Consider the following 13,879-nt stretch of genomic DNA (forward strand, 5'->3'; position numbering starts at 1 on the left):
ACACCAAATAACGACCCAATATGTCACACTGTACTTTCGACTCATCATATAAATGGTCCATTTTGAATAGAAGAACTTTATATGTGAATTGTATTCTGATTTGAGAAAAAAATATTGGTAATAAATGCTGTTTAGTTTCAAAGTCGCATCACAATATATCCATTGAAACTAGTCTCTCCTGATTCATATCTTATGTTGGAAACAGGCCAGAAAAATTTCATTTTCAGATTCACTTGAAAGATTAATAAGTTGTTTCCTGTATAACGTTTATCACATTTGCGGCACAGTCAATAATGTGCTTTTTGACTGAACAAGCCATCTTATGAGTATCGTGGAGAGGTATTATTCTGGGGTCATAGGATTGCACAGATAACATCAAGGAAGCCTTTTATTTACCCTGCTGTGAGGGGCCGGACCCCATGACCCACCCCACCCCACCCTTCCCCCATGACCCACCCACCCCTTCCCATATGTAACTAACCATTGGTTAGAAAGGCAACATTTATACTTGTGGTTGTCATGTGCAAATTTACTTGTAACTTAAAGATCGAGAATCCTATCTAAACCAGTTCAGTTATGTATTTCATGAATAGATATTCAAGATGTAGATGTAGGTTTCAATCAAGTATATGTAAGGTCGACGTCCGACAAGTTGTAGATTTAGACAACTGCGTGGAAAGTTATTAGGGATGCATTTTTCAGTCATGTCTTATGGTAAACAGTTCAAGGGAAAAGTGGATGATACGTTCATGTTGAGTCTGTCCTTCATAGGTTTTCGTTTTAATTTTCATAACATCTTTCTACAGGACATCCCGCATGTCAAGCGACAAGTGATGTTTTTATCACCAGGAAAACAATAAAACGAAATCAATGTAATTCCAGTAATTTTAAGGCATTTCTTAGCGTTTATAAATTTATGAAAACTCCTTCTAGGTGCCAGAGAGAAGCAGATCATTCCGATAGTATACGAGGACATTGACGAAACGCCGCGGATGTTGATAGGGCTTCAGTTCATCAGGAAACAGAGAGACGAAAAACGAGGGTGGTTCTGGTCAAAGCTGAGGGAAGCCATAAAGAATAACCAGAGATGATGAGCTATATTTCATTTTTTGTTGTTGTAATCAGCCTAAGGGTTTAAACGATTGATTGTAGGTGAATCATGTCCCAGACACATCAAATAGTAGTTGCAAGGTAGGGATGGGGCCGAAGAAGGATATGTGATGGTCAGTCAGATCACTGGTGATGTTGCAGTCCAGAAGAACGGCTGGTGATGGTGCGGATGTCGGATATATCATGGTCCAGAAGGACGGCTTGTGATTGTGCAGATGTCGGATATGACATGGTCCAGAAGGACGGCTGGTGATTGTGCAGATGTCGGATATGACATGGTCCAGAAGGACGGCTGGTGATTGTGCAGATGTCGGATATATCATGGTCCAGAAGGACGGCTGGTGATTGTGCAGATGTCGGATATGACATGGTCCAGAAGGACGGCTGGTGATTGTGCAGATGTCGGATATATCATGGTCCAGAAGGACGGCTGGTGATGGTGCGGATGGCGGATATGTTATGGGCCAGAAGGACGGCTGGTAATTGTGCGGATGTCATATATGTTATGGTCTAGAAGGACGGCTGGTGATGGTGCGGATGGCGGATATGTTATGGGCCAGAAGGACGGCTGGTAATTGTGCGGATGTCGGATATGTTATGGTCTAGAAGGACGGCTGGTGATGGTGCGGATGTCGGATATGTTATGGGCCAGAAGGACGGCTTGTGATGGTGCAGATGTCGGATATGTTATGGCCAGAAGGACAGCTTGTGATGGTGCGGATGTCGGATATGTTATGGTCAGAAGGACGGCTTGTGATGGTGCGGATGTCGGATATGTTATGGTCCAGAAGGACGGCTTGTGATGGGGCGGATGAACCAGAGTTAGGGACGGCGATTATAAAGATCGTACGTTCAGTTACGGAGAAGATTGCTTCAGGCATAGACTACAATCTTTCAGTCACTTGGTACAATATTTCAAGCTTGAAGAACAATGCTTCAGTCACGTAGAACAATTATTCTGTCAAGGAGAACAATGCTTCATTCACGTATGCAATGCTTTGGTCATGCAGTACAATGCACATTAAATGTCTGTCATATGAGAACATTATTAACGAAGGCAGTATCAAGATTGTTCAAAAGGAAATAAAAAAATGTTATGCTTAGATCGGAGCAAGATCATGTTCCCGTGCATTCCAATCAATCTCCGGTTTTCCCATGTCCATGTGGGCTTACCCAGTAGAAAACAATGTTGTATTCAATGCAATGTGCATGGCGATCTTCCGTGTTGCACACAAAACGATACGTGCGCTTACAGATAATGGGGGTGTTCTTATGAAGTGACAAGGAAGTGTATCCAAGCAGCGAGGACATCAACAAGGAAGATCAACTCGTCTTTCTTTGTTTGCCACTGTTTTAAATAAAGTATCTGAAATAACTTGGAGATACAATCTTGTTAATCTGCTTTCCTTCTTAGCACTATCTCTATTACATCCATTGCCCCTCCTATCATTACTACATCGTCAACCGACCCACCATCACTACCACAACATACATCCAGCACCAGCACTACAACATATATCCCCCCACTACAACATCTCCCACCACCACTACAACATCTTCTCCCCTACCACCACCACTACAACATATATGCCCCAACTACAACATCTCCCACCACCACCACTACAAACTCAACTCCCCTACCACCAACACTACAGCATCTCCCTACACCACCAGTACAACATCTACTCCCCTACCACCACCACTAGAACATCTCCCACCACCACTACAACATCTACTCCCCTACCACCAGAACAACATCTACTCCCCTACCACCACTACAACATCTCCCTACACCACAACATCTTCTCCCCTCCACCACCACTACAACATCTCCCTACACCACCAGAACAACATCTACTCCCCTACCACCAGAACAACATCTACTCCCCTACCACCAGAACAACATCTACTCCCCGACCACCACCACTACAACATCTCCCTACACCACCAGTACAACATCTACTCCCCTACCACCACCACTAGAACATCTCCCACCACCACTACAACATCTACTCCCCTACCACCAGAACAACATCTACTCCCCTACCACCACTACAACATCTCCCTACACCACAACATCTTCTCCCCTCCACCACCACAACAACATCTCCCTACACCACCACCACAACAACATCTCCCTACACCACCAGAACAACATCTACTCCCCTACCACCACCACAACATCTACTCCCCTACCACCACCACAACAACATCTCCCTACACCACCAGAACAACATCTACTCCCCTACCACCACCACAACAACATCTCCCTACACCACCACCACAACAACATCTCCCTACACCACCAGAACAACATCTACTCCCCTACCACCACTACAACATCTCCCTACACCACAACATCTTCTCCCCTCCACCACCACAACAACATCTCCCTACACCACCAGAACAACATCTTCTCCCCTACCACCACCACTACAATGTATCCCTCCACCACCACCACAACTCCCTACACCACCAGAACAACATCTTCTCCCCTACCACCACCACTACAATGTATCCCTCCACCACCACAACAACATCTCCCTGCACCATCAGAACAACATCTTCTCCCCTCCACCACCACTACAACATCTCCCTACACCACCACCACCACAACATCTCCCTACACCACCAGAACAACATCTTCTCCCCTACACCACCACCACTACAACATCTCCCTACACCACCATCACAACATCTCCCTACATCACCAGAACAACATCTCCCTACACCACCACCACCACAACATCTCCCTACATCACCACCACAACATCTACTCCCCTACCACCACCACTACAACATCTCCCTACACCACCACCACAACATCTCCCTACATCACCACCACAACATCTACTCCCCTCCACCACCACTACAACATCTCCCTACACCACCACCACAACATCTTCTCCCCTACACCACCACCACAACATCTTCTCCCCTCCACCACCACTACAACATCTCCCTACATCACCACCACAACATCTTCTCCCCTCCACCACCACTACAACATCTCCCTACACCACCACCACAACATCTCCCTACATCACCACCACAACATTTTCTCCCCTCCACCACCACTACAACATCTCCCTACACCACCACCACAACATCTCCCTACATCACCACCACAACATCTTCTCCCCTCCACCACCACTACAACATCTCCCTACACCACCACCACCACAACATCTCCCTACATCACCACCACAACATCTTCTCCCCTCCACCACCACTACAACATCTCCCTACATCACCATCACCATCACAACATCTCCCTACATCACCATCACAACATCTACTCCGCGTGTTATTTACATACCAGGAGGTAACTCTACGTGTTATTTACATACCAGGAGGTAACTCTACGTGTTATTTACATACCAGGAGGTAACTCTACGTGTTATTTACAGACCTGGAGGTAACACCACACGTTATTCACATACCTGGAGGTAACACCATGTGTTATTTACATACCTGGAGGAAACACCATGTGTTATTCACATACCTGGAGGTAACACCACACGTTATTCACATACCTGGAGGTAACACCACACGTTATTCACATACCTGGAGGAAACACCATGTGTTATTCACATACCTGGAGGTAACACCACACGTTATTCACATACCTGGAGGTAACACCACGTGTTGTTTCCATACCAGGAGGTAACTCTACGTGTTATTTACATACCAGGAGGTAACTCTACGTGTTATTTACAGACCTGGAGGTCACACCACACGTTATTTACATACCTGGAGGTAACACCATGTGTTATTTACATACCTGGAGGTAACTCTACGTGTTATTTACATACCTGGAGTTAACATCACGTGTTGTTTACATACCTGGACATACACTACGTGTTGTTAACATACCAGGAGGTAACACTACGTGTTATTTACATACCTGGAGGTAACACTACGTGTTATTTACATACCAGGAGGTCACTCTACGTGTTATTTACATAGCTTGAGGTAACACTACGTGTTATTTGCATACCTGGAGGTAACACCACGTGTTGTTTACAGATCTGGAGGTAACACCACGTGTTATGTACATACCTGGAGGTAACACCACGTATTATTTGCATACCAGGAGGTAACACCACGTGTTGTTTAGGGACCAGGAGGTAACACCACGTGTTATGTACATACCTGGAGGTAACACCACGTATTATTTGCATACCTGGAGGTAACACCAAGTGTTGTTTACAGACCTGGAGGCAACACTGCATGTTGTTTACAGACCTGGAGGTAACACCACGTGTTATGTACATACCTGGTGGTAACACCACGTATTATTTGCATACCAGGAGGTAACACCACTTGTTGTTTACAGACCAGGAGATAACACGAGGTGTTGTTTACAGACCTTGAGGTTACACCACGTCCTATTTACAAACTTGGAGGTCACACCACACATCATTTACATACCTGGAGGTAACACTATGTGTTATTTACATACCTGGAGGAAACACTAAGTGTTATTTACATACCAGGAGGTAATTCTACGTGTTATTTACATACCTGGACATACACTATGTGTTGTTAAAATACCAGGAGGTAACACTACGTGTTATTTACATACCTGGAGGTAACTCTACGTGTTATTTACATACCTGGAGGTAACACTACTTGTTATTTGCATACCTGGAGGTAACGCCACGTGTTGTTTACATACCTGGGGGTAAAAGCACGTGTTGTTTACATACCTTGAGGTAACACCACGTGTTGTTTACAAACCTGGAGGTAACACCATGTGTTATTTACATACCTGGAGGTAACTCTACGTGTTATTTACATACCTGGAGTTGACATCACGTGTTGTTTACATACCTGGAGGTAACTCTGCGTGTTATTTACATACCTGGAGGTAACTCTGCGTGTTATTTAAATACCTGGAGGTAACACTACTTGTTATTTGCATACCTGGAGGTAACACCACGTGTTGTTTATATACCTGGGGGTAAAACCACGTGTTGTTTACAGACCTGGGGGTAGCACCACGTGTTGTTTACAGACCTGGAGGCAACACCACGTGTTGTTTACATAACTGGAGGTAACACCACGTGTTGTTTACAGACCAGGAGGTAACACCACGTGTTGTTTACAGACCTGGAGGTCACTCCACACGTTATTTACATACCTGGACGTAACACCACGTGTTATTTACATACCTGGAGGTAACACCACGTGTTGTTTACAGACCTGGAGGTCACTCCACACGTTATTTACAGACCTGGAGGTAACACCACGTGTTATTTACATACCTGGAGGTTACACCACGTGTTGATAACATACCTGGAGGTAACACCACGTGTTGATTACAGACCTGATAGTGACACCACGTGTTGATAACATACCTGGAGGTAACACTACGTATTATTCACAGACTCGTAAGCAACACCACGTTTTATTTACAGACCTAAAGTTAACACCATGCATTAATTACGTTGAAGCACCACATTGTGCTATATGCAGACCTGGAGGAACCACCTGGGTGGATGAGTTTGAGTGAGTGTATGATCCAGCAAAAACAGTGTCGGGACATAAAAATACGTTTGGTATCAATCTGGAAAATCAAACCCACTGAGCTGCTCCGCATGTCTACTTCCAAAGAAGGTAGAGCATGAAGAGAATAGATCATTGCCAAACATTATCTTGACTGCGTGTCGATTTAATCACATAACTCACCAGGTACACATGAAGCCCCTGTGACTCACACAAATCGTTATTTATACACCTTATCAACGCTGCAATCTAAGTCCCGTAATCATACAGGTCAGACTGCATGTTGGACCTAATGCGTCGAGTATCTGCTTCCGTGATGAAACATCAAATCAGTGACTGTTAAAATAGTCTGGCTCACATTATACTCGATCAGGAAGTAAGTGTTCCCTCAGTGGTCACGAGACGTTGACATGGCGGTGTGTCCCCTCTGATCAGCCCGGTGAACTTAGGGGAACTCGGGGGATCGCGGGGATTACAGGTGAGAGTCTTTGTATAATCTGTTAACACAGAATCACTACACTGCTTCAGGATCCTTCTACGAGTCGATGGTTCATTGAGTTGATCGTCAAATAGTGTAACCAGTTTTATACGACAACCATATTTTACACAAATTACTGCATGTGAGAGATTGGTGATTGTCATTGGGTGGAGGATGTTTGTGAGTAAATATGTGGGTGAGTGAGTTATTGAGTGAACTGGTGAGTTGGTGAGCGCTTCGGTACATTTTGACGCTCCTGATGACAGTACTGCAGCAATTTACACCCGTTAAATATTATCTTCTTTTTGACAAAATGTGGTTTTTTTCGTGAGTGTTATCTGGGTATATACTTATAATTATAATTAATGATATAAATAAAGCGACAAAACTCATTCCATATCCAAAAGAAACCTCTGCATAAAGAAGTCGATAGGATTCCGACTATATCATAAGCATGTGTTTTATGAATCACTATCAAATAGTGAAGATACCAGGTGTTCGCGAAAAGGTGAGCGTATCCTGCCCGGCGGTGGCACCCGTCACAAACACATGCAAAGGCAAGTCAATTGGTCACCTGAAGCGTGCATTTATGTCTGATAAACATACGAACGCACGTTATAACTATATGTATTCGTGAACGTATGGACAAAACACTGGTTCCCATATATAACTTTCTGATCCTGGAATAGCTTCCTTGTTTTCCATGCAGATGAGATAAGATAACAGACCTTACACACGGCCCGTCACAGGTGTTCATATCTGGGAATCACTTGTCTGACAATAGAAGTTACACGTATGTGACTTCTTTGGGGGTGGGGGTAGCTGGAATTTTGTATGGAGACTTCCAACAATGTATTTTTGTGCCGACAATTTCATTCAAGAGACGGAAGTTAAAAAGAAATTGCAAGATATTTCGAGGACAAAACACGAGACATTTCCCAGGTCTCGAATATAATGTGAGTTTCAGTTTGAGTAACATGACTTATTTAAAATGTTAATATTTTCATAAGTTGGCTAACTTGTATGTATTATCTACCAAGCTTTCCTCGGGCTGTGATATTGGGAACTGATCTATTAAGATGCCTTTGCAAACACGATCATGAACGTTAATAATATGTCGAGAAGGATTAAATCCCGGGATGTCAGATGAATACAGAAGACTTGGCGAGATCTCAACATCAAAGATATCAAAGAGTACATCATACGGTAGATTAAAAATTATCTAATTCTATTTTTCAAAGTATTAAAAACCTTTGTGGCATGTTGAGGAAGTGTTTTGGTGCTGTATACCAGCTACCTAATAATGATAGATGAACTAAATTTATATAATTTAGGGAAATTTCATCATTTTCCTCCCCAAAGAAAATGCGTTTGTATAATATTGATAAACGCCCATCCCTCCTAACGACAATACTTAATTTTCATTTATTGCATTAAGCAACTAATTTAGTTTTTGCATTCCCAGCAATGTATCTATAAAGATGATGTCATCTGCAAAAAGTAGTATACAAAGTAATATTTTACGCAATTTTACGTATACATCTCTGATCACCTGCATTTAAAACCTTTTTATATTATTCACACAATATGAGAAAAGAAAAGGTGATAACTTGCATCCCTGACGCACCCCAAAAGAATGTGTATATCCTCCATCAAAGGATAAACATGATTTAACATCATTGTACATATTTTCGAGAATTCGATTTTTTTTACCTTGAAGATTGTTAATCCAAATTTTATACACAAGACTTTTTCTACAAACAGAATCGAATGCACCTTTAAGAACCATAAATGTACGATAGAGCCTTGATTTATGTAGAAACAAATGTCGTTTTTTTTCAATTATACTGTTAATGATATATATATATTGTATATATTGTATTGTGTTTTATAACTCGTTATAAAACCGGCTTATTCAGGGATAACGAAATGTTCTCGTGTCGCTCAAAATTATTATAGAGTCCTTTGTATAAAATATTTGCCATGTACTTCTAACAAAGATGTTGGTTTAAAATTACATGGTTCATCTCAGCGTCCATCCTTTAAATATTGTTCTACAAAAAAATTAAACATTTCAAGACAATAAGATGCATGCTTGAAGAATTCTATGAATAAGCCGCCATATCCAGGCACCGCTACAAATATTTTTAAAAATTAGACTTAAACGAACAAAGCTGTTTGTAATGCTTTAGAGCATCAACACGTGCCGAACTTGTTTAGCACGTGCAGAACTTGTGCAATGAGATACGCGTGGTAGACGTATTGCCATAAATCTCAAGAATTCGTTTAACAAATACTTTCTTCTTTCCTTAGCATAATAAATATAGAAGCTTATTACTTTGATTTCTTCCGTAACGTTTGTGGCGGCAATTATCTTGTTAAAGCATGCATATTTACATTAGTGATATATGACTTTAGTAAGAGCATCAAAACTAGCACATACAAGTTAAAAGGATATTCATCGTCTGTACTTCGATCACATAAAGGACAACATATATGTTTACCCACCTTCATTGCTTCTCAACCGTAATTGTCCCCCTCAAAACATTACTAAAACGTTACTACTTGTTTAACACAGTATACCTTTCCTGTCTTTACAATCTATAGTAAAAATATTTTTGCTATGATGAGACGGATAAGACATAATGTTGTTTTATTGTAGGATAACAATTTATAACAAAATTTAGCAATCAATAGTAGACCTCTTCTGCTTGAATCGTGCCCATGGTAAACATGTGCTGTTTGTGTACAGTTCATATCTTTACACACAACACGTAATTGGGAAGGTCTATGAAGGAAAACTCACACCAATCAATAGACACCAGTTTCTCATAGGAAACAATATACTGATTACTACCTGTAGTCAAATGCAAACGCCGACAACATATCTTTAAATGTAGATCCCCGATAATGTAACATTGCCCTGATAACGTTACACTAACTGTGTTAGGGACCGCTCATTTGTAATGCTTTGTGGTGCATGTGTGTTTGGGGTGTGGGTGGTGGGGGGTGGGGGTGTCGGGGGCGGGGTGTGTGTGTGTTAGGGGGTGGTGGATATGGTGGTTCTTTCACGTAATGAGGGGGCACGGCACGGGTGGCCGAGTTGTCTTAGGCGCCGCGATTCGCTGTGCAGAAATGTTTGGGCACGCAAACTGGTGTTGGGCACGCAAGAAACCTATGATTGTGGGTTCGAATCCCGGTTAACCCCCATTATGTTTCTAGGTTTGTCGGCACCATACCCGTGCTCGTGGGTTTCAAGTGATTCATTGAGTGATGCAGGTCATCAACTCATCACTCACTCACGCACCATGAAGCCAGATATTAACATCACGTACTCACGCACCATGAAGCCATATGTTAACATCACTCACGCACCATGAAGTCATATAATATGACTCACTGACGCACCATTAAGCCATATATTAACATCCCTCACTCACGCACCATAAACCATATATTAACATAACTCACTCACGCACCATGAAGACATATTTCAACATTACCCACTCGCGCACCATGAAGTCATATATTATGACCCACTGACGCACCAGTAAGCCATATATTAACATCACTCACTGACGCACCATAAACCATATATTAACATAACTCACGCACCATGTAGCCATATATTAACATCACGCACTCACGCATCATGGAGTCATATATCAACCTCACTCTCGCACCATGAAGTCATATGTTAACATTACGCACTCACGCACCATGAAGCCATATAATATGACTCACTCACGCAACATTAAGCCTTATATTAACACCCCTCACTGACGCACCGTGAAACCATATATTAACATCACGCACTCACGCATCATGAAGTCATATATCAACTTCACTCAAGCACTATGAAGCCATATAATATGACTCACTAACGCACCAGTAAGCCAGATATTAACATCACGCACTCACGCACCATGAAGCCATATGTTAACATCACTCACGCACCATGAAGTCATGTAATATGACTCACTAACGCACCATTAAGCCTTATATTAACACCCCTCACTGACGCACCGTGAAACCATATATTAACATCACGCACTCACGCATCATGAAGTCATATATTAACTTCACTCAAGCACTATGAAGCCATATAATATGACTCACTCACGCACCATAAACCATAGATCAACATCACGCACCCACGCACCATGAAGTCATATATTAACATCACGCACTCACGCACCATGAAATCATATATTAATCTCACTCACGCACCATGAAGCCATGTGTTAACATCACTTAGGCACCATTAAGCCATATATTAACATCATGCACTCACGCACCATGAGGTCATATGATATGACTCACTGACGCACCATTAAGCCATATATATACATCCTTCACTCACGCACCATGAAAACATATATTAACATCCCTCACGCACCATGAAGTCATATATTAACATCACGCACTCACGCACCATGAAATCATATATTAATCTCACTCACGCACCATGAAGCCATATATTTACATCACTCACCCACGCACCATGAAGTCATATGTTAACATCACTCAATCACGCACCATGAAGTCATATATTAACTTTACTCTAGCATCATGAAGCCATATATTATGACTCACTCACGCACCATGAAGCCATATAATTAACATCATGTATGCACCATGAAGTCATATGACTCACTGACGCACCATTAAGCCATATATTAACATCCCTCACTCACGCACCATGAAACCATGTATTTACATCACTGACTCACGCACCATAAAGCCATATGTTAACATCACTCACTGACGCACCGTTAAGCCATATATTAACATCACTCACTCACGCAAAATGAAGCCATATCTTAATATAGATCACTCACGCACCATTTATGTACTGGACCAACATCACATCCAATGGATAATGGATGACACAGCATACATGTGTGAATATTCATGGATGCAGTACATCGTACACTAAATTACACTTCATGCGATAACACTAAAATGACAGTGAAAAGTGGGGCGCGAAAACATAAATACAAGTTATTTATAAATTGTTTAGGAACGCCGTCTAAGAGCCCTTGAGCTCTTGTCATTTCCTGCCTTTACATAACATAATGAGGTCTTTCACTGTCAGTATGAAACTGCAGTTTACTATTATTACCCTTCTATATTTCCACTGTTCATGATGTTATACTTAGACCACATAATCACGACCCAGAACAGGAAGTACAGGACTAGGTCATGCGGTTCTTGGTCGCGTCCGTATATGTCTCTTTCCCAGGCAAGGCCTCAGCGCTACGTTTATCGAGAGGTACGCTTATTGAACACGCGCGTATAGTTCAACTTAACTGTATTTGAGCTTCCGCACGACAAAACGAAATGCGCGACTAATATTAGACAAATCCCAGTCAAATTATAACACACTGTTTTACACATTTATGTCTGAATAAATATTTGTGAAAAGCGAACGCAGTATTCTGGGACAAATTTTTCATAACATATAACGGTAAAGGAGAATATCTTTTTTCACTAAGCCTTAAAATACAGACTGTAACATGTTTTTTGGATGTGCAAATATATATTTAATTCAAGATCACTTAATATGACACATTTAAAGCTATTAATTTTGTTATCTGTGTTAAGAAGGTGACGATTGAGATCATCTGTAGTTGGATTTAATCTCTTTAGACATCATCGTAATTAATGTATCACACTACAATAAACTGATAAATACATGCACGTTTGTAAAATCCGTTTGACTAGATACTTGAACGTATATATACACATTCATATTCTTCATACACATTCACGGATTCCCCCTAACATAGCTGACAAACGATGGCTGAACTTTCTTTTCTCAACACAGTCGACAATGTTTTGCTCTAATTCCTTTTTTTTCGTTTTTCTAGAGGTAAGTCATCAGAGAGGAAAACATATATTAAAACTGGTTGGCTCACATTTATTATGCAATATTTTCTGTTGACCCTCGGATTTAAATAATTTTGAATAATCAAAGTGGAATCTCGACTTAACATAAGCTTAACCACTGAATCCTGGGTTGTCAAATTCTCATATAAATAATTAAACATAAAGGAAAATACATGTTTACAGCTGGAGGATATTCGAAGCCAGTGCCTTTAATCTATTCAACGTTCTTCAAAATGTTTTAATTGGTAGAATACAATCTTTTTTTATAGATTTACTCCACTGATATGTTATTCTTCCACATAATTATAGAGAAAGAGTCTTGCATATACCATACCATTTTATACGTGCCACGAAAATTAGTCTGGGGAAGGGACAACTGCAGACGGTTTATATTGCCTCATAAAGGGTGTGGGAAACTCATCGACGCTACCCCCACAGTTGATATACATGTATTACATATATTGTTTTATATTTACGCCACACATATTTCACACTACACATTATTATATGAAAGAAAGAGCCTTTCTTATGTTCCCTATCATTATACTCAGGTCTGGGAAAGAGACAACTACAGACTGTTTATATTGCCTTAAATATCGGCGTGTGAAAATCCTAATCACTACCAACACGTGAAGATCCGGGGTAGAATAGGTCTTCAGCAACCCATGCTTGCCGTAAAAGGCGATTATGCTTGTCGTAAGAGGCGACTACCGGGATCGGGTGGTCAGGCTCGCTGACTTGGTTGATGCATGTCATCGTATCCCAGTTGCGTGGATTGGTGCTCTGGACTGTTTGGTCAAGACTCGATTATTTACAGACCGCTGTCATATAGCTGGAATGTTTCTGAGTGCGGCGTTAAACAACAAACCAACCAAATTGCTACCCCTA

General features: G+C 41.4%; 3 protein-coding genes across 5 annotated transcripts in view; all 3 read left to right on the forward strand.

Annotated features, from left to right (window-relative positions):
• The window catches only part of LOC139465898 (myeloid differentiation primary response protein MyD88-like), a 15,043-nt gene extending 12,582 nt beyond the window's left edge, over positions 1-2,461 (forward strand). For 2 of the 3 annotated variants that reach the window (XM_071247885.1, XM_071247886.1), the window contains exon 7: positions 934-2,461. In XM_071247885.1, coding sequence (XP_071103986.1) covers positions 934-1,091 — 158 coding nt within the window. In that variant the 3' untranslated portion in view covers positions 1,092-2,461. The remainder of the gene's footprint in view (positions 1-933) is intronic. The other variant, XM_071247887.1, reaches the window with a different exon arrangement.
• On the forward strand, positions 1,786-7,194 carry LOC139465557 (uncharacterized). The gene is made up of 3 exons (XM_071247275.1): positions 1,786-1,956; positions 2,525-4,435; positions 7,150-7,194. Exons 1-3 carry the CDS (start codon positions 1,786-1,788, stop codon positions 7,192-7,194), a joined length of 2,127 nt encoding a protein of 708 aa, XP_071103376.1.
• Positions 7,002-13,879, forward strand: part of LOC139465899 (myeloid differentiation primary response protein MyD88-like) — a 22,453-nt gene continuing 15,575 nt past the window's right edge. The window contains exon 1 of the mRNA XM_071247891.1: positions 7,002-7,099. The gene's annotated coding sequence lies outside the window, so the exon portion shown is untranslated. The remainder of the gene's footprint in view (positions 7,100-13,879) is intronic.

Source organism: Haliotis cracherodii, unplaced genomic scaffold, assembly GCF_022045235.1.
Source record: "Haliotis cracherodii isolate W230 unplaced genomic scaffold, xgHalCrac1.p SCAF_18, whole genome shotgun sequence".
Taxonomy (NCBI): domain Eukaryota; kingdom Metazoa; phylum Mollusca; class Gastropoda; order Lepetellida; family Haliotidae; genus Haliotis; species Haliotis cracherodii.